A 21091-nucleotide genomic window follows, 5' to 3' on the forward strand; every position below is an offset into this window, starting at 1 on the left:
ATACTTGGAGATCCTCGAATGGCAATTGCAAGAGGTTCTAATGCAATATCAAATAATAAAGGACTAAGAGGACAACCTTGTCGAGTACCTCGAAAAAGAGGGAAAAAAGGTGAGCTTAGAGAGTTAGTACGGACCGAGGCCACAGGAGAATGATATAACAGTTTGATCCAGGATATAAATTTTGAGCTAAAATTAAACATTTCAAGCACCTTAAATAAGTAAGGCCATTCTACTCTATCAAAAACTTTCTCAGCATCTAAAGAGATAACACATTCAGGAACATTTTGTGAGGGGGTATAAACAATATTTAACAGTGTGCGAATGTTATAAAAAGAGTAACGACCTTTAATAAAACCCGTTTGGTCTTCCGAAATAATAAAAGGAAGTACTTTTTCTAATCTGTTTGCTAATAACTTAGAAAACACTTTAGAATCAACATTTAATAAAGATATTGGTCTATAAGATGCACATTGAGCAGGATCTTTATCCTTCTTTAATATTAGAGAAATTGATGCTCTACTGAAAGATTCGGGAAGTTTACCAAGTTTTAATGAAGCCTCAAAAACCCTACAGAACCAAGGGATTAATGAAGGTGCAAAACATTTATAAAATTCTACGGTAAACCCATCAGGGCCAGGAGCTTTCCCCAAATTCATAGAGGAAATAACATTCTTAATCTCATCAGTGGTAATGGGAGTATCTAGCATAGAAGACATATCCTGTGAAATCTCAGGGAAATCTAGGTTATCTAAAAAATCATTCATATATTTAGAGTCTCGAGGAGACTCTGATTGATATAAGGAAGAATAAAAATCACAGAAGGTTTGATTAATCCCCGCATGATCAAGTATCAGTCGGTCATTTTGGTCATAAATCTGATAAATTTGAGATTTAGCATAATTAGACTTCAATTGATTAGCCAACAGTTTGCCAATTTTATCACTGTGTACATAAAATTCACTTCTTGTTTTCTTTAATTGGTTTACAATCGAGGACGAAAGTAATAAACTGTGTTCCATTTGAATTTCAGTTCTTTGTTTATATAACTCCTCAGAGGGAGCCGTAACATTTTTCTTATCAATTTCCTTAATCTTGTCCACAATTACCAACTCCTCCTGCTTCAGCTTCTTCCTCAAAGCAGCAGAATACGAGATAATCTGACCACGAATATAAGCTTTAAAAGTATCCCAAAGAATGTTCACAGAAATATCCTCTGTATAGTTGATTGTAAAAAAAAGATCAATCTGTTCATTCATAAAGTTAACAAAGTCCGAGTCCTGAAGCAACAGCGAATTAAAACACCATTGTCTATTATTTTGTGTATTGGCCTGAATTTTAATAGAAAGCTTAAGTGGAGCATGATCCGAAATGGTTATAGAGTCATAATCACATTTAATCACTGAAGAAATAAGACAAGAGTCAATAAAGAAATAATCAATTCTTGAATAGGAATGGTGAACATGTGAAAAAAAAGAAAAATCTTTTTCCTGAGGATGCAAAAAACGCCAAATGTCCGTCGACCCAGAATCAGAGAGGAATGAATTAATCAAAGTTGCAGATTTATTAGGTAAGGTCCGTAGAGGAGCTGAACGGTCCAAAGCTGGAGATAAACAGGTATTAAGATCTCCGCCCCAGATCAATGAAAATTCATTCAAATTCGGGAACTGATTAAATAATGATTTATAAAATTCCGGACAGTCCATATTAGGAGCATAAACATTAACCAAAACTACCTTTTTATTAAATAGTAAACCACTAACCAGTAGAAATCTACCATTCGGATCAGAAATAATATCATGTTGTATAAAAGTAACTGAGGAGTCTATAAAAATAGAGACGCCTCGAATCTTAGCGTTGGAGTTCGAATGAAACTGTTGTCCCTTCCAGAATTTAAAAAAACGTAGTCTGTCCCCCCTCCGCACATGGGTCTCTTGTAAAAATAAAATTTGTGCTTTAAGTCTCCGGAACACTTTAAAAACTTTTTTTCTTTTAATAGGATGATTAAGACCATTAGTATTCCAGGAGACAAAATTAATAATAGACTCCATAAACCCTAAAGTCAACCCGCAACAAGGAGGATTGACGATAGGCTCGACCCATGAACCCGGAAAGGGAACAGAACAAATAAGAGATACCGGGAAGGAGAACGCAACCAATACTTCAATAACGTACATAGCCCAAGAAGAAAGAAACTAAAATGTGATGCCCCTCCCACCACCCCCCACCCCACGAGCCCAAGGCTAAATCTAACACAGACCAGCCAGAAAGAAGCAAGCACTAAAACTACCCCCATGACTTCCGGTATACGCTCCCTAAAAAAAGTGTAAATATAAAAAAGATCAGCTAATTATAAAACAGTAAAAAAATAAAAAAAGGTATATCAATTAAAACAAACACTTAATATAACAGAGAAAAAGCCAGAAACTATAAAAAAAACCGCAACAAACCCCAGACCCTATGAGTAAACAAAAAAAGAAATGAGATTATTAACATAAACTAGTTATGAAAACCTACAAAAAGAAGTAGATTTAAAAACTACAAAATTTAAGGCCTCAAAGGAAGTACGTAGAATGACGGTGAGGGAATAACCACCCAGAATCCCCTGGGAAAAAGAAAGGAATGACGCAGATAAAAAGGAAGTTTAGCAACCATATTAATTAATCAAAAATAAACTTTTCTGCCCATATAAGGCAAAAAAAATTAAAACTGACAAATTCACAACCTCCAATCAAACAGAGATAGTTAAAAATTACGATTAAGATGTTGAAGGTGAAAATTGATCCAGATAACTCTGGGCATCCGATGGAGATTCAAAAAAACGGAGGGCTCCATCTGACATACGAATCCTTAGACGTGCTGGGTAAAGCAGCGCTGGTTTTAAATTCATCTTGTAGAGTTCCGACATCACAGATCTGTAACGAACCCGTTGATCCCGAATTGGTTTACTGAAATCCTCCACGAATCGGAACTTAAGATCCAAAAAATCAATGTAACCTTTAGATCGAACGAAACGAAACAGTTTCTCCTTGTCTTGAAAGTAATGAAAACGTAATATAACATGTCGAGGTTTATCTGACTTAGAGGAATATGATGGAACTCTGTGAACACGATCCAATAACGGTGGTTGGTCAGGAAATACAGCAGGAAATGCATCTTTTAAAAGTTGAGAAAAATACTTCATAGGGTTATCAGATTCAACAGCTTCACGCACCCCAATCATTCGAAGATTCTGCCGTCGCATTCTGGATTCTAAGTCAGAGTTTTTAAGGTCAGAAAGTCAAGTTTCTTCTTCATTACATTAATTGTTTCTTCGATTTTCTCCATCTTGAGCTCACTTTGTTGCGTAGATTTTTGAAGATCAGATATAGCCGACTGATGTTCCGTAGTAGATGTTTGAATCTTATCGATTGAGTCGGCAATTTTCTGGAAATTAATTGAAATTTCCGCACGAATCAGCTCCGTAACAGAGGTTGAAATTTCCCTTTGCATTAGCTCCGATATAGCTTTCAAAGTCACCGGTGGTTCAGTCGGAGGAAAATCGGTACCTTTCGGTCTAACTGGAGGTTTGTCGTCCTTCCCGTTTTTTCCATTCTTAAGACATAGCAGACCTTAAACGCATCCGATTATCAAAGAGCCCAATTTATTTCAAAATATTGTATAAGTCGATACCTTAATGGTTAATTAAGATATAGTTGATCATAAGAAGAAAAACTCAGAGGTAATGGAGCGAGTCAAGAACACGACTTCACTCCATGAGCTCTACCGGAAGTCCCCTAGGCCCAACATATCGATGTAGCTACAAAGAAGGCATGACAGTGGCGATATTTCATTAGCAGTTTCAGGAGAATTGGTATGTCAACAAAGACACTCGTAAATTTCTACAGGTGTACCGCAGAGAGCATTCCAATTGGCTGCATCACCATCTGGTTTGGTGGGGGGCACAGCACCAGATCAAAATAAGATGCAGAAAGTTGTGAACTCAGTCAGCTCCATCATGGGCAGTGGCCTCCCAGCAGCCAGAATATCTTCAAGGAGTGATGCCTCAAAAAGGTGGCATCCATCATTAAGGGCTCCCACCACCAGGGACATGCCCTCTTCTCATTGCTACCATCAGGGAGGAGGTACAGGAGCCTGAAGGCACACACTCAACCATTCAGGAACAGCTTCTTCCCCTTTGCCATCAGATTTCTGAATGGATATTGAACCCATGAGCACTACCTCTACTTGTTTTTCCCCCTCTCTTTTTGCACTATTCATTTAACTATATATACACACACATACACCTTACAGTAATTTACAGGTTTTATCATGTACTGCTGCTGCATAACAAGAAGTTTCACAACAAATGCCAGTGATGCTAAACGATTCTGACAGCTTGTTCCAGGTATTTAACAGCCTCTGCCTAAAAACTTGCTTCATAAATCTTCTATAAACTTTCCCCTTCTCACCTTGGACAATAAGACCACGAGACATAGGAACAGAATTATGCCATTCAGCCCATCGACTCTGCTCCCCCATTCCATCATGGCTGATTTATTTTCCATCAGTACACAGCCCGAGTCCAACTAAAACATTCATCTGAAAGGGCTTCGACTTGGAACATTAACCATTTCCCTCTCCCCAGACGCTGACTGACTTCTCCTCACCTGCCTAAAAACTCTCCTCTGATTCTCCTCTTCCCTTTCCTTCTCACAGAGTCCACAGTGCTCTATCAGATTCCTTCCTCCTTCTTCAGCCGTTTACCTCTTCCACCTATCACCTCCCAGTTTCTAACTTCAGCCCTCCTCCTCCCTCACTTGGTTTCACCTATCACCTGTCAGATCGCACTCCCAACCTTCTCATTATGACTCCTTTCCCCTTCCTTTCCAGTCCCAGTGAAGGGCCTTATCCCAAAATGTCGACTGTTTATTCCTCTCAGAAAACGCTGCCTGACCTGCTGAGTTACTCCAGCATTGATTGTGTGTGTGTGTGTGTGTGTGTGTGTGTGTGTGTATGGTGGGAATGTAGTAATATTGCAGCTGTATGAGACCACAACTGGCCTATTGTGTGCAGTTTTGCTCGCCCTCTTACAGAAACGAGGTCATTAGGCTGGAAAGAACGAGAAGATTGATGAGAATGATGCAGGGACTAGACAGCCCGAGTCATAGGGAGAGTTTGGACAGGCAAGGTCTTTCTTTGGAGTGTAGGGCAACGAAGGATGATCTTATAGAGATGTATTAAATTACGAGGGGCATAAACCGAATGCACTGTGTTTTACCTAGGGTTTTGGAATCAAGAACGAGAGGGCACAGGTTTAAAGGGAGAGGGGAGCGGCTTAATAGGAACCTGAAGGACAACTTCCTCCACACTGAGTGTGGTGAGAGTGTGGAACGAGCTGCCAAAGGAAGTGGCTGAGGCAGGTACAATAGCAACGTTTAAAGTACATTTGGATAGGTACATGGATAGGCAGAGCTTAGAGGGCCATACGGGACCTTTAATCGACAGCATGGACTAGTTGGGCCAAAGGGCCTGTTTCTGTGCTGTATGGCACTACAACTCCACAATACACTTGTCAGAGACACGATTTAAAGGTAGTAAATTTAAGAAGCATGCAGATCGCTGAGGGAAGTAATCTAATAAAATATCCTTTTTTTCTGATTTTTGTTCCTGCTCATTTAATTGTTCTCCCTGTGAATCTCACATCATTAATTCCCCCTTGCTCAGGCCTCCCACCACACCCCCGATGCAGGAAGATGCTTGGAGAGGCGGCAGGGAGCAGCCACTTACCGAAGGTGATATAGCCGATGTTGTCACCCACAGCTGCATTGGTATCCTTCAGTTCCAGGGGAGGTTCCCGGTGGCTGAACAGAACCTGGGGGGCAGTGTGGCTTGCCCTCCGACCCTCCTTGAACTCCTACAGAATTGGAAACACAATCAGGTTTATTATCACTGGTATACATCATCTTTTTTTTTGTTTTGGATAGCAGTAGAGAGCAATGCATAAAATAACATCATAAATTACAATTATATATATGTGGAATTCATTGATAGAATGGCAAAGCAGACTCAATGAATCAAATGGAATAATTCTGCTCCTATGTTGTGACAATAAAAGCCTTTGGGTCCACTGTCCTCTCCTATCAAATTCCTTTGTCAGCTTCTCATTCCTCCTTCCCACTCCTCCCCCCCTTAGCCACCCACCCGCCCCCTCACCTATCACCTGCCAACTTTACTCCTTCCCTCCACCACCTTATTCTGGCTTCCTCCTCATTCCTTTGCAGTCCTGCTGTAGGGTCTCAGCCCGAAACGTCATTAGTTTTTTCCTCCCCATAGATGCTGAGTTCCTCCAGTATTTTGGATGTGCTGTGCAGGATAAAGAGGTCATATTTGGATTCAAAATTTGCAACTAGTAGGATGCTAAGGGATTAGTGATGGAACCCCAATCACTTACATTCTCCATGAACGAGTTGGCTGAAGCAAATGAGTACAACTTCATTTGTTGATATAATGAGTTCACGATAGCAACAAATATGCTTCAAAATTCAAAGTAAATTTATTAACAAAGTACTTAAAGTCCGGAGGAGATGTGGGAGCAAGCAGAGGTACAGTGGACATGCCGAAAGCCTTGCTGAGTTGGGGCTGGCCCCTCCCTTTGGTGCTGCCCTCTAGTGTCCGCTCAGTGGAGCACAAGCTGAAATGCTTTCATCTGCGGCTAGCATATATATGCTTGTTCTTGCGGAAATGTGGCTCCCAGACAACATCCCACGCGCCATCATTCTATAGGCCATGACATTTAGGGACTTGGGTATATATTTTTTTGTGTGACTATGCTTTTCTGCTATCATATTTATGTGCTATAGGTGCCTCGCGTTGTGTGTGACTGTTGCTACTGCGTTTTGCACCTTGGGTTCAGAAGAACGCTGTTTCATTTGGCTGTATTCATGGGCATGGTTGAATGATAACTGAACTTCAACTAGAACAAAGAAACACAATAGACTCAATGAAAAACCCACATAAAGACGGACAAACAATAGGGCGAAAAGCATTATCAGGGATGCATCTCACCCTAACCATGGACTTTTTACTCTCCTCCCATCCGGTAGTGCTACAGGAGCCTCCGCTCCCACAGGAAGAGCTTCTTCCCTGCTGAACCTCTCATCACAGCGCTAAGCAGTATTGCATCCATATTGTACTGTCTCAGTACTTTTATATTTGTGTGCTGTAGCACTTATTTTATTCGCAGTTGTTTTGCAAATAACACTATTCTTTGCATTTCTGGTCAGATGCTAAATGCATTTCATTGGCTTTGTATCTGTACTCGGCACAATGACAATAAAGTTGAATCTAATCTAGATGTGCAAGAGACAAATGGTGAAAATACAAAATGAAAAAAAGGCAAACACAACCAATATTCGATCGGTTCAGTGAGTAGGTTATGGGCTGGCAGATGGGAATATTCTGTGGCAAAGTGGGAGTGGACGGAAGGCAAACTGTAAATGGAGCTGGACTATAAAAGTGTGCGACAAAGGGATCACAGGCTGCAGCTACGTGAAACTAAGGGTTAACAGATGCTGCAAGTAATGAGGAAAGTTTTCACCCATCGGTAATATTAAAGCTCCACAGATGCAGATAGGCTTTTTCCACTGAGGTTGGGTGAGACCAGAACTAGAAGTCACAGGTTAAAGGTGAAAGGTAAAATATTTAAGGGGAACATCGTGGTGAACTTCACACAGAGGGTGGTGTGGAACGAGCTGCCAGTGGAAGTGGTGGATACGGGTTCGATTTCAACAGTTAAGAAAAATTTGGATAAGTATATGAATGGGAAGGGTATGGAGGGCAATGGCCTGGGTGCAGGTCGATGGACTAGGCAGATGAACAGCTTGTCATGGAGAGGTGGGCTGAAGGACCTGTTTCGATGACTGTACTGTGTTCAGGTAGAAGGCACACTGCTCTGCGTGCAGAGGTTAACAAAACATAGATACAGAACAAAGGCTATGGAAATGAAATGACTTTCACCCAATTATCTACCACTGATTAAACATTTGACAATCTGCGTTCACGGTTACGGAACCAACCTGGCTCACAGCCCAACAGAACAACATTGATTGATTGAGAGATATCTGGTTACAGCTAGTAGGGGAAGCTGATGGTGAACAGATGGGGGTTTAATCACATCAATGGGTGAACACAGTAAGTCTACATCTATCCTGGGCTGTGTGGGAGGGTGCAACAAGCACGAAACAAGGCATACTTAGTCCATCTTAGAACTCAGTTCAATTCTGATCTCGGGTGCTGACTGCTGGATTTTGTGATGTGGGACTGGGTGCCATGGTTTCCACCCACATCAAAGAGCTGCGGAAACGGGGATGTGAACTGGCCTGAAAACCTCCAGCACCTCTATGGACATACCTCTGATTGTGTCTTTTGCACTAATCTCTCACTTTGCACACTTTTCACTATAACTTATATTAAAACAGAGAACAGTACAGCACAGTACAGGCCCTTTGGCCCATGATATTGTGTCAAACTTACAATCTACTTTAAGATCAATCTAACCCTTCCCTCCCACATAGCCCTCCATTTTTCTATCATTCACGTGCACATCTAAGAGATTTTTTAGATGTCCCTCATGTCCCTGCTTCTACCACCACCCCAGGCAGTGAGTTTTACTCTCTGTGAAAAACTTATCTCTGACATCCCCCTTCTACTTTTCTCCAATCGCTTACCTTACTCACTTTGCTTTATTTTATATTTATTTATTTAGAGATACAGCACAGTAATAGGCAATTGTGGTCCAACCAGCCAGCACTGTCTAATTATACCCATGTGACCAATTAGCCTATTAACCTGTACGCCTTTGGACTGAGGGAGGAAACCAGAGTAACCGGAGGAAACCCATGCGGTCACGGGGAGAACGTACAAACTCCTTACAGACAGTGGCAAATTGAACCTGGGTTGCTAGTGCTGTAACAATGTAATGTTAACTGCTACACTACCGTGCCTACCCTAAAGATTAGCTTTATTTGTCACATGTGCTTATCTAAGAGTTCCTTAAATGTCACTAATGTATCTACCTCTGCCTCTGCCACCACCCCTGGCAGTGTGTTCCACTCACCTGCCACCCTCTGTGTATAAAAACTAGCTCCGACATCCCTCCTATACTTTCCTCGAATCACTGTAAAGTATGCCCTTTGTATTAGACTTTTCCGCCCTGGAAAAGGAGGAAACCCATGTGGTCATGGGGAGAATGTACAAACAGTGTTACGCTAACCGCTACACCATAGGAGTTAGATATGGCCCTTGTGGCTAAAGGGATCAGGGGGTATGGAGGGAAGGCTGGTGCAGGGTTCTGAGTTGGATGATCAGCCATGATCATACTGAATGGTGGTGCAGGCTCGAAGGGCCGAATGGCCTACTCCTGCACCTATTTTCTATGTTTCTATAAAGACTGGCTTTATTTGTCATACTTACACTGAAACGGACAGTGAAATGTGTCATCGACCAACACAGTCCGAGGATGTGCTGGGGTAGCCCACAAGTGTCGCCGTGCTACCAGCATTAACATAACGTGCCCACAACTTACTAACCCTAACCTGTATGACTTTGGAATGTGGGAGGAAACCAGAGCACCTGGAAGAAACCCACATGATCAACAGGACAATGTCCAAACTCCTTAGGGTCAGCGGTGGGAATCGAACTCCCAACCATTGGCGCTGTACAGCATTATGCTAGTTGCCATGCGAACGTGTCAGCCTAATGACATTATGTATTAACATAAACGAATTACATTTACATGTATTAACCATTTCCGCCTGGGAAAAAGTCTCTGGTTGACCACTCGATCAATGCCTCCATCATCTTGTCAACTTGTGTCAAGCCACCTCTCTCTTCGGAGAAAAAGGACAATGAAAAACCCTAGCTTGCTCAACCTAGCCTTATAAAATATGCTCTTTAACCCGGCAGCTTCCTGGTAAATCTCTTTTGCACCCTCTCTAATGCTTCCACATCCTTCCTACAGTGACCGCAACTGGATACAATATTCCAATATTTATAGAGCTTCAAAACTACCTTGTAGCCCTTGAATCATCCCCCCCCAAACTAACGAAAGCCATCACACCATATTCCTTCTTAACAACTCAGACAATTTTGAGGGACCTATGCATGTGGTCCCAAGATCCCTCTGTTCCTCCACATTGCTAAGACTACTGCCATTAACTCTGTACTCTGCCTTCAAAGTTGACCTTCCAAAGTGAAGCAAACGTTGCGTGGCTTACCTGCATAAAGACCTTTCCAATCACAACGTCGTCATCATCCTTGAAAACCGTGCTGAAGACCACCGTCACTCGGTCCTTTTTGGCTTCCACGTAGCTGGAAGACGAGTAAGGCACTAGTCAAATCACTGTACAACGGCAGAACGGGCTGAGTGGTGGTGAGAGCACACCTGACAGCAGGACCAGTCAGGGGGTGTGGAAGCTGCTTCACATCACCGAGGTGCAGAAGCAGTGGTTACACTGAGTAATTCAATACAAACATACAAATTACATACAAAACTACCAGGGGTATACTTAGGGTTAATGCAAGCAGGCTGAGGTAGGGTGAGATGAAAATTAGAAGTCAAAGGTTTGGAGCACTGTGTGCAATTCTGGTCACCTACCTATAGGAAAGCTATAATAAGACTGAAAGAGTGCTGAGAAAATTTACAAGGATTTTGCCGGGACTTGAGCACTTGAGTTAGAGGGAAAAGTTGAATAGGTTAAAACTTTATTTCCCAGAGTGTAGGAGAACGAAGGAAGATTTGATAGAGGTATACAAAATTATGAGGGGTATACATAGGGTAAATGCAAGAAGGCTTTTTCCACTGAGTTTGACTGAGACTGAAACTAGAGGTCATGGGGGTTAGGTGGAAAGGTGATAACCAGTGGGAGAAGGGTAGGAGGGTAGAATCGCTTGAAGGGCTGATCCAGAATCACTGAATGTGATCAGGAAATATGGCAATCATGAAAACCAAGAAAAAATCTATAAGGATGTTGCCGGGATTGAGAAACCGAGATACAGGAAATGCATGACTTTATTCCTTGGAGAATGAGGGGAGATTTGATAGAGGTATATAAAATTTGAGGGGTATAGGTAGAGTAAATGCAAGCACAGGAGAGTTTATTCCTGTGTTAACCTGTTGATTAACTTGCTTACAGCCTTCCATAGATACTGCTGTCTTACGACTTCTCATCTCACCTGCCCATCACCTCCCTCCATTGTCCTTCCTCCTCCCCTTTCTCCAGTGGTCTACTGTCCACTATCAAACTCCTTCTTCAGCCTTTTTACCTATCTCCCTCCCCCACCTGTCATCTGCCAGCTTGCACTCCTCCCCGTCCCCTCAATTTCTTATACTGGCTTCTGCCTCCTTCCTTTCCAGTGCTTTCTCAGCCTGAAATGTGAACTATTTGCTCCCCCTCCATAGATGCTGCCTGACCTATGTTCCTCCAGCACTTTGTGTGTGTTGCTTTGTGCTGTGACATTCTACGTTCACTCACAGGGTCTCGTCGTCACGGTAATGAATCAGGGCACGCTTCTCTCCCTCCTTGCCCTCTGCCTGGAAGTTAAAGTATTTCTCGAAGACCGAGGCAAAACAGTTCCTCTTCAGCATGCCGGCCTGGTGGATCAGCTCTGCCTTGTTTGAAGGGATGTTCTCCAGGTCGAACAGCAGAGATACGTTGTACCCTGCGGAGCGGAAGACAGAAACAGCTCAGAGCAGTCACCACGCACAGCTGGAGACCAGAACCACGCTCTACCTACGACCACCACATCTGCTTTTCTATTTTATAGTCACCCACAAACAGGCCCTTCAGCCCAACTCAACCATGCTGACCAAAAACCCCATCCATCTGAGCTAGTTCCATTTGCTAACATTTGGCCCATAACCCTCTAATCTTTTCCTATCCACTTTCTTATCACTGGAATGTCATGAAATATGCTGTTTTGTGGCAGCACTACATTGCAATACATACTACACCTGATTTTAAAAAAAACAAGATTTCAATAAAAAAAATATTAAATTATAAGTAGCGCAAGAGAGAAAACAAGAAAATAGTGAGGTAGTGTACACGGGTTCAGTGTCCGGTTTCGTTCCAGATTCAAAGACATGTGGGTTAGTAGGTTAATTGGTCACAAGAATATAATGGGCAGTATGGCCTCACTGGGCCTGAAGTACCTGTTACTGTGCTGTATCTCAGATACATTAATTAACAAGAGACTGCAGATGCTGGTGTCTGTAGTAAGAAACACTTCGCTGGAGGGACTCAGTGGGTTGAACACCATTTGTGCAGGGGTGGTGAGGGAGTGGACAGGAACTGTTGACGTTCCAGGCTGAAACCCTGCATCAGACAGCTTGGTCAGCATGGACAAGTTGGGCTGAAAGGCTTGTTTCCTTGCTGTTTGACTACATGACCTTGAAATCCACAAAGTTCAAGGTAAATTTATTATCAAAGTACATACACGTTACCCTATACTAGCTGAGATTCATTTTCTTGCAGGCATATACAGAAGAAAAATACAATTAAAAAAAACCTGATAGATAAACATGGGACACCCTGCCAGGCATGCTGGTGGAGGCAGGTTCATTGGGGACATTTTAATAAACTCTTAGATAGGCACATGGATGACAGAAAAATGGAGGGCGATGTAGGAGGGAAGTTAGATTGATCTTAGAGTAGCTTAAAAGGTTGGTATATCATGGTCAAAAGAGTCTATACTGTGCTATAGTGTCGTATGTTCTATAAACAAAGGCTGACAAACAACCAATCTGCGAAATAAGACAAACTGTGCAAATAAAAAATGATACCAAGAACATAAGCTGTAAAGCTGTAGAGTCCTTGAGAGTGATTCTGTAGGTTGCAGAATCAGTTTAGAGTTAAGATAAGTGAAGTTGTCCACTTTGTAACCTGGTGGTGTGGGACCAAAGGCTCCTGTATCTCCTGTCCAATGATGGTAGTGAGAAGAGGGCATGGCCTGGATGGTGGGGGTTTCGACCAGAGATGTCAACAATTGTTTCACACGCCCACAGATGCTGCCTGACCCGCTGAGTTCCTCCAGTATTTGATTTGTTGCTCCATCTAACAAACACCCCATTTCTGGTTTTTGTGATGGCTCACAGGGCAGGCAGCCTCACTCAGTAAGGAAGATCATCTGTTGGCGGTACCATCAGAAAGGCTGCAGATTATGGACAAATATTTAAAGATCAACTTCGTCATGGCAAACGACAGTGAAATGTGTCACTTGCATCAACAACCAACGCAGTACGGCAATGTGCCAGGTTCAGCCCGCAAGTGTCCCCATGCTTCCGGTGCCAACATAGCATGCTCACAACTCACCAACCCTAGCCTGTACGTCTTTGGAATGTAGGAGGAAACCGGAGCACCCGGAGGAAACCCACGCAGTCATAGGGAGAATGTACAAACTTCTTACAGACAGTGGCAGGAATCGAACTCTGATTGCTGGCTCAAGAGTGTTACGCTAACTGCTACACTACCATGACGCTCATATTAACAAAGACTGTCCCTCAAGCGGGAGCTGCCTACGAGGCTGCAACTGATAACACCTCCATTCTCCCCAACTCCCCAGTACAAGCCCCCTGATGAAAGGCACAGGTGGAACACTGATACTGGGGCAGGCTCTATGTCCACCAGGTGTGGCCATCACACCGACAACCCTGCATACTCTGGGTGGGGCACCTGTACTCCAACAGGTATCGTCCTCACCCCGGAACTGGTCTGTCAGCAAACAGGTGTTCTCATATAGACAGAGATGAGGTGAATGACAACATATGAAATAATCCCATTTAATTAGACGCTTTGCAGTACTCCCATTACAGAGTTCCACGCCTGAAATGCAAACAGGACACAGAGGAGTAACAGCTGTATACACAGTCATGTGTGAATGATCTGATCAGACTCGGTTGGCACCTCTGAGTCACCGTACTGCAGGGCAGGCCCACACCGCCCGCCCCCCCCCCCACCCCCGGCACAACTACAGGTTAAAGTCTGCGTTGAATAGGTTTGGTTCAAAGGTCACCACTGCAGTTAAAGGTCATTTCCCCTCCCCAGTGTCAATCATTCCTCTGTGGGGCGGGGGGGGGTGCTTGATTGATTTGTTGAACCCCAGCTCAGCACATCACAGAAACCAGCCTCCCCCTCCAGAGACTCTGTATGCACTTCTCACTGCCTCAGTAAATCAGCCAACAGAATCAAGGACCCTACCCACCCACTCACCCTACACATTCCATCTTCTCTCCTCTTCCATCGGGCAGCAGGCACAAGGGCCTGAAAGCCCGTACCATCTGCTTCTACCCCCACTGTAATATGACTGCCGAACTAGTACCATGCGTAGGCAGCGGTTAGCATAACTTTACTGTGCCAGTGACTGGGTTTCAATACTTGCCACTCTCTGTAAGGACTTTGTTGTCCCTGTGACCCGAGTTTTCTCCCACATTCCAAAGACGTATAGATTAATAAGGGTCAGTAAGTCAAGGTGCCTGAAAGCATACAACACTTCCAGTTGCCAGTTGTGTTGGTTGTCGATGCCAATGGGGACTTTGCACCCTATTGTTTCCCTGCACTGCACTGTGCATTCTAATACTATTTTACCTTGTACTACCTCACTGCAATGATCTGTGTGACTGGCATGCAAAGCAAAGCTTTTCTCCTGTGCCTCAATACATGTGTCAATAACAAACCAGTTAAACAATACCAATTTTTATCGATGCACCACAGAAATCACCCAACCTGCATGGATAATAGCTTGGCTCGGAGACCGCTCTGCATGGGACCTTCGACACCAACATCACTCCAGCTTCCATGTCGTCTGCAAATTCCTCATCCAATTCACTTATAAAAATCACAAGGAGCAGGGGTCCCAGAACAGAACAGATCCCTGCGGTCACCGACCTCCAGGCAGAAATATGCTCCATCTACTAACCTCTACCTGCCTTCTGTGAGCAAGCGAATTCTGAATCCATCAGCCGGCTTTCCCTGGGTACCAAGTCTCCTGACTGTCTGAATGAGCCTTCCTTTAGGACCTTGTCTGATTCATTTATTTATCACATGACATCGAAACATACAGTGAAAGGTGTCATTTGTGTTACAACCAATATCCCTAAGGATGTGCTGTGGACAGGCCCGAAACGTCGCCATACGTTCCGACACCAACACAGGATACCCACAATACTCACTGGAACAGAACATATCACACAACAAGACACCAAATGAAGCCCCTTTCCTCCCATCCCACAAGGACAGTCAACCAATTCCTGTTCAAGCCTCTAGCCCCCAGCCATCATGTTTTGATTTCAGGACTTCCCATCGACCTACAGGCTTTAATCTTTGGCATTGACGCGCGGACTAGCCGATGACAAGACCCTCAACTCCAAGCCCAAACTCTGCGCACACCAACTCACCGGCCCTCGTGCCTACAGCTTGCACGGACATCCGATCCTAGGACCCACCAACCTGAGGCAACCAAACATTCGTGTCAGCCGTCCACATCGCTGAACTTGAGTGCAGAGCAGAGACCAGACCTCTAACTCCTCCACATCCCTAAACCCTAACCAGCACCCAACTCCCCCTTGTCCCAAAAGCCATCCCTACAAACTTAAAATAACAGCCAAGCCTGAGCCATGATCCCAACAGAGACCCCGCAACTCAGTGCCATCTTGACTGGATGTCAAAGGCTTTACTAAAATCCATGTACGCTGCTCTACCATCAGCAATTTGTTTTACCACTTTCTTGAAGAACTCAGTCAAGCTTGTGAGGTACCACCTGACCCTCACAAAGCCCTGCAGCCTATCCTGAATAAGACAATGTTTCTCCAAATATTCACTAATCCTATCCCTAAGACTCCTCCCCATTAGTTTGCCAACCTCTAAAATAAGATTCACTGGTCTATAATTCCCAAGATTATTTCTATCATCTTTCTAGAACATTGGAACAACATTTGCCACCCTCCAGTCCTCCAGTACCACTCCTTTGGTCAGTGAGGATGCAAAAATCATTGTCAATCTCTTCCCCCGCTTCCCGCAGTAACCTGGGATACATCCCACTTGGGCCCAGGGACTTTTCTATAATAATGTTTTTCAGAAGATGCAACACTGCCTCTGTTAACTTTGAAGTGTTCCAGCCCAAGGAGATTCCAGTCAAAGGAAGCAGGTTACCTGGTTCAGGAGGGACAAGGTAAGAGCCATATACTCGCTTCAGTAACTGCAGGGATAGAACAGAAAGTTAATGACCAACGGGAGAATTTTATGTGATAAAAGTCTATAAAATTAATATCAAGGCCCAAATATACAACTCCAAAATACAGCATAAGATTTGTACAATGTGAAAAAAAACCCAAATCTCCTGCATCATGTATTCTCCACTCCTGGATGAAATGAGAAGGAGCTTAGATTGACCCAGGTTATTCCTAACCTGGGAGCTTTTGATGGGATAGTGTACACAACACTTTATTCAGTATCTAAGGTGTACCTAGGGTGCAGAGGAGATTTACCAGATGCTACCTAGATAACAGAGCGTCTTATGAGGATAGGCTGAGCGAACCGGGGCCTTTCTCTCTGGAGCGAAAGAGCATGAGAGGCATACAAGAGGCATTGATTGAGTGCATATCCAGAAACTTAACCCCGAGTGGAAACTGCTAATAGTAGGGCGCATAATTTTAAAGTGATTGGTGGAACTTATAGGGTAGATGTCAGAGGTAAATTTTTTTTTAAAACAGTGTGGCGGGTGTGTGGAACACCCTGCCAGAAGTGGTTACAGAGGCAGATATACGAGGGCTATTTAAGAATGTATCTTAGGTAGACACATGGATGAAAGAAAAATGAAGGGTTATATATCATTAAGGAAGTGGTAACAGGACTCTAAGGAAGTAACACAGACCAGTACAGGGCCTTCGACCCATAATGTTGTGCTGATCTTTTAACCTACTCTCAGAACAGTCTAATCTTTAACTCCCATATAGATCTTCATTTTTCTTTCGTCCGTGTGCCTACCTAAGTTTCTTAAATATTCTTAACGTATCTGCCTCTATCGCCATCCCTGGCAGGGCGTTCAACACACCTAGCACTCTGTGTACAACATTTACCTCTGACATACAATCACCTTAAAATTATCCCCTCTCGTATTAGCCATTTCCACCCTGGGAAAAGGGTGCTGGTCGTATACTCTATATAGTAACTATTTGGTAGTATAGGGTAACGTATACGTATTTTGATAAGGAATTAACTTTGAATCTACCGCTTTGGTAGAAAGAAACAGAAAAGCAGAGTGCATGGTGTTGGTTTTCAGAGGGACATGGGTGTCCACAATTGATAGTTACTGAGCAGATGCAGGAAGACAACAGTATGTTAGAGGATTGGATTAAAGCCATAATTAACTACAATAAACCCTGGTGAATTTGCACCTGGAATACTGTGCACAAGTCTGGCTTCTTTCCAAAGGAAGAACATACCTATGATTGAGAGCAACCATGTGTATATACATATATGTCACAAACATGAGAAAATCTGTGGACGCTTGAAATCCAAAGCAAACACAAACAAAATGCTGGAGGAACTCAGCAGGCTGGGCAGCATCTCCAGAAGAGAAAACACTGAACGTTTTGCCCAGACCCTTCATCAGGATTTCTGATGAAGGGTTTTGGCCAAAAACATTGATTGTGTACTCTTTTCCAGAGACTTTTTTCCTTGGGGCATAGGAGAATGAGTGGAAATTTGATAGAGATAAACAAAATTACGAGGGGTATAGATAGGGCAAGCAGCCCTTTCTCACTGAGATTGGGTGAGACTTAGACCAGAGGTCATAGGTTAAGAGTGAAAGATAAAATACTTAAGAACTTCCTCGCTCGGAGGTGGAAGGTGTGAGTGTGGAATGACATGCCAGCAGAAGTTGTGGATGCAGGTTTGATTGTAACATAGCTCCTAACTTTTATGCCATGGAGTAATACCGTTGAGAGCCCCTGCTTTAAGAGAAATATGCATAAGTACGTGGATGGGAAGGGTATGGTCTTTGTCAGCTATGATGTTATTGAATGACAGTGCAGGGTCCGAAGGGACTGCCTCCCCTTCTATCACTGATGGTCTGAGTGCAGGAGTGCAGGAACTGGGCAGACAGTGGGGGTGAAGGAGGAACTGTACTGGGACGGCTGATTTAGAAACCGAGCCAGCACTTCCTGCTTTGTGATGTGCAGAGTGAAATACCATAAAAGGATCTGTTGAGACTGCAATCCCGACCACATTAACCACACGCTGTGACTCGTTGCACACTGCACGCCCAGACAACGCTCCACAAACCTTCCTCTCTCGTAGCTGAGGCTCATAATAGAAGATTAGCTTTGTCAGATAGACACTGAAATACACCCCAGACATACTCGCTTCTCCCCCTTTCATCAGGGAGAAAATATAAAAGCTTGAAAGCACATACCACCAGGCTCAAGGACAACTTTTCTCCCACTGTTATAAAAGATTAGCTTTATTTGTCACATGTACATCGAAACATACATTAAAATGAATCATCTGCATCAATGGCCAACAGTCCAAAGATGTGCTGGGGGCAGCCCACAAGTGCTGCCCTGCTTCCTGCGCTAACAGAGCATGGCCACAACTTACTAACCCCAACCCGTAGGTCTTTGGGACGGGGGAGGAAACTGGAGCACCCGGAGAGAACCCATGCAGTCATGGGGAGAATATACATACTCCTTACAGACAACGGCAGAAATTGAACCTTGTCGTTGGTGCCTTGGAGCACTGCGCTAACCATGTTAACCATTTCCGACCCTCCACCGGGGACTGGCAGCATCCCCACTCTCCCCAGCATTGAGTACCAGCCCCCTCCACCTGACTAAAGGCATACCCTATATTCACCAGATGTGGCTATCAGACTGACAAGCCCTGTGCAGACTGGGTCGGGCCACCTGTACTCCAACAGGAATTGTTCTTCCCAGTGAAGGCTGCCCCCTTGCAAGACGAAAGGCATTCTGGATAGAGTGGGTGGGGTGTCCTTTGGAAGCGGAGCGAGACCAGTGCAACACGATGATCACTCCATCCTGATCTGGGAGTTCACTGTTGCTGTCTGTAAGGAGTTTGCATGTTCTCCCTGAGACTGTGTGGGTTTCCTCCGGGTGCTCCGGTTTCTTTCCACTTTCCAAAGACGTAGGGTTAGGGTTCGTAAGTTGTGGCCATGCTATGTTGGTGCCAGAAGCATAATTTGATCTGACACCTTTGACTGTCTATTTTGATGTACATGTCACAAATAAAGCTAATCTTAAAATTCTTATTTTAACGTTCTCCTCTCATTCTTCCGAATTCCAGCAAGTATAGTCCCAGGCAACTCAATCTCCCCTCATAGGTTAACACCCTCATTTCTGGAATCAACCTGCTGAATCTCCTCTGCACCGTCTCCAAAACACATTGGCTGCCCCTGTGTTTCTAAAGAGACTATCAATGATAGAAGCGATGGAGGTGGACAAGGTTAAGTAATTTAAACCCTCACTTGTCTTCTCAGCTTTTCCAGAGCAGAATAGCTAACATGTACATTGAGCACATCTATGCGGAGCGCCGTCACAGGGAAGCAGCATCCATCATCAGGGACCCCCACCTTCCAGCCATGCTCTCTTCTCACTGCTGCTGTCAGGAAGGAGGTACAGGAGTCTCAGGACCCACACCACCAGGTTCAGCAATGGTTATTACCCCTCAACCATCAGGCTGTTGAACCAGAGGGGCTGACTTCATTCAAATTCACTCACCCCCAAATCTGAACTGTTGCCACGAGCTATGGACTCACTCTCAAGGATTCTTCATTTTATGTTCTTGATAGTTATTGCTTATTTATTTATTGTTATTATTTTGCTTGTTTTTTTGGGTATTTACAGTGAATGCCCGCAAGAAAATAAATCTCATGATGGTAAGTAATTTACTTTCAAATTTGAACACAAGTGAACATATGTAACCGGGTGACCGTCGGATCTTATTCAGTATTGTTAAAAGTGTACCTAGGCATTCATCCCGGTAATGCTAGGATAGTTGTCTGTGCCTTTAAGGGAGACGGTGATGTCATTACGCATGCACGGGATAGTGGGGAGACCATTTTGCTTTCTGCTGAAGACATGGTAAGGTGTTGGAACTGGGTTCTTCCCTTCCGAGGCTGGGCATGGTGAGGAAAGATTTTCTCGAGTAAATGACTCAACGCTGGATTGCGTGGCTTGGGCAAAGTTCCTCACCAGCCAAGTAGGTCAGTCTTCCTGTAATTTAACTACCAGGCAATACCTTGTAAAAGTTGTGCCAAAGTGTACCTTTTGTCTAACTTCATTGTATCGGGACTGACCGTGCACGTAACCGCGTAACGTGAATGTTTAGAGTCTGTTTGGAAGTTCAGCACGTGTGCATGTCTTAGGTGAGACGTATTCGCTTACATTTTTCGCTGTTATGTTTAAGATGCAGGGTGGCTGGGATTCTAATGTTGTTTGTATTGTGTTCCTTCAGGACTGCCACTACCGTATTAGTTCTGGTATTTTTACACTGCATATGCAATTCTGTTCACACACAAGGGTGTGGATCGAAAGTTAAACTGAGATTGTAACGGCAAGAACTGGTTGTAAATTATCAATATCACAAATGACCTGACTTGGTCCAACCAAGCAGAGTTCACTGTCAAGAAGGCCCACCAGCGCCTTTACTTCCTGAGAAAACTAAAGAAATTTGGCCTGTCCCCTAAAACCCTAAGTTTTATAGATGCACCGTAGAAAGCATTCTTCGAGGGTGCATCACAACCTGGTATGGAAGTTGTCCTGTCTAAGACCGAAAGAAGCTGCAGAAGATCGTGAACACGGCGCAGCACATCACACAAACCAATCTTCCGTCCATGGACTCACTTTACACCGCACGCTGTCGGAGCAGTGCTGCCAGGATAATTAAGGACACGACCCACCCAGCCAACAGACTTTTTGTCCCTCTTCCCTCTGGGAGAAGGTTCAGGAGCTTGAAGACTAGATTTAGGAACAGCTTTTTTCCCACTGTGATAAGACTGCTGAACGGATCCTGACCTGGATTTGGGCCGTATCCTCCAAACATCC

At 43.9% G+C, this 21091-nt stretch overlaps 1 protein-coding gene across 1 annotated transcript in view; it reads right to left on the reverse strand.

Annotated features, from left to right (window-relative positions):
• arpc2 (actin related protein 2/3 complex, subunit 2) overlaps window positions 1-21091 on the reverse strand; it is a 39613-nt gene that overhangs the window by 12123 nt on the left and 6399 nt on the right. The window contains exons 4-7 of the mRNA XM_063051451.1: window positions 16182-16227; window positions 11511-11697; window positions 10254-10347; window positions 5767-5893 (exon numbers count right to left, since the gene is read on the reverse strand). Of these exons, the coding sequence (XP_062907521.1) occupies window positions 5767-5893; window positions 10254-10347; window positions 11511-11697; window positions 16182-16227 (454 nt within the window). The remainder of the gene's footprint in view (window positions 1-5766; window positions 5894-10253; window positions 10348-11510; window positions 11698-16181; window positions 16228-21091) is intronic.

Source organism: Mobula hypostoma, chromosome 6 (assembly GCF_963921235.1).
Source record: "Mobula hypostoma chromosome 6, sMobHyp1.1, whole genome shotgun sequence".
Lineage (NCBI taxonomy): Eukaryota > Metazoa > Chordata > Chondrichthyes > Myliobatiformes > Myliobatidae > Mobula > Mobula hypostoma.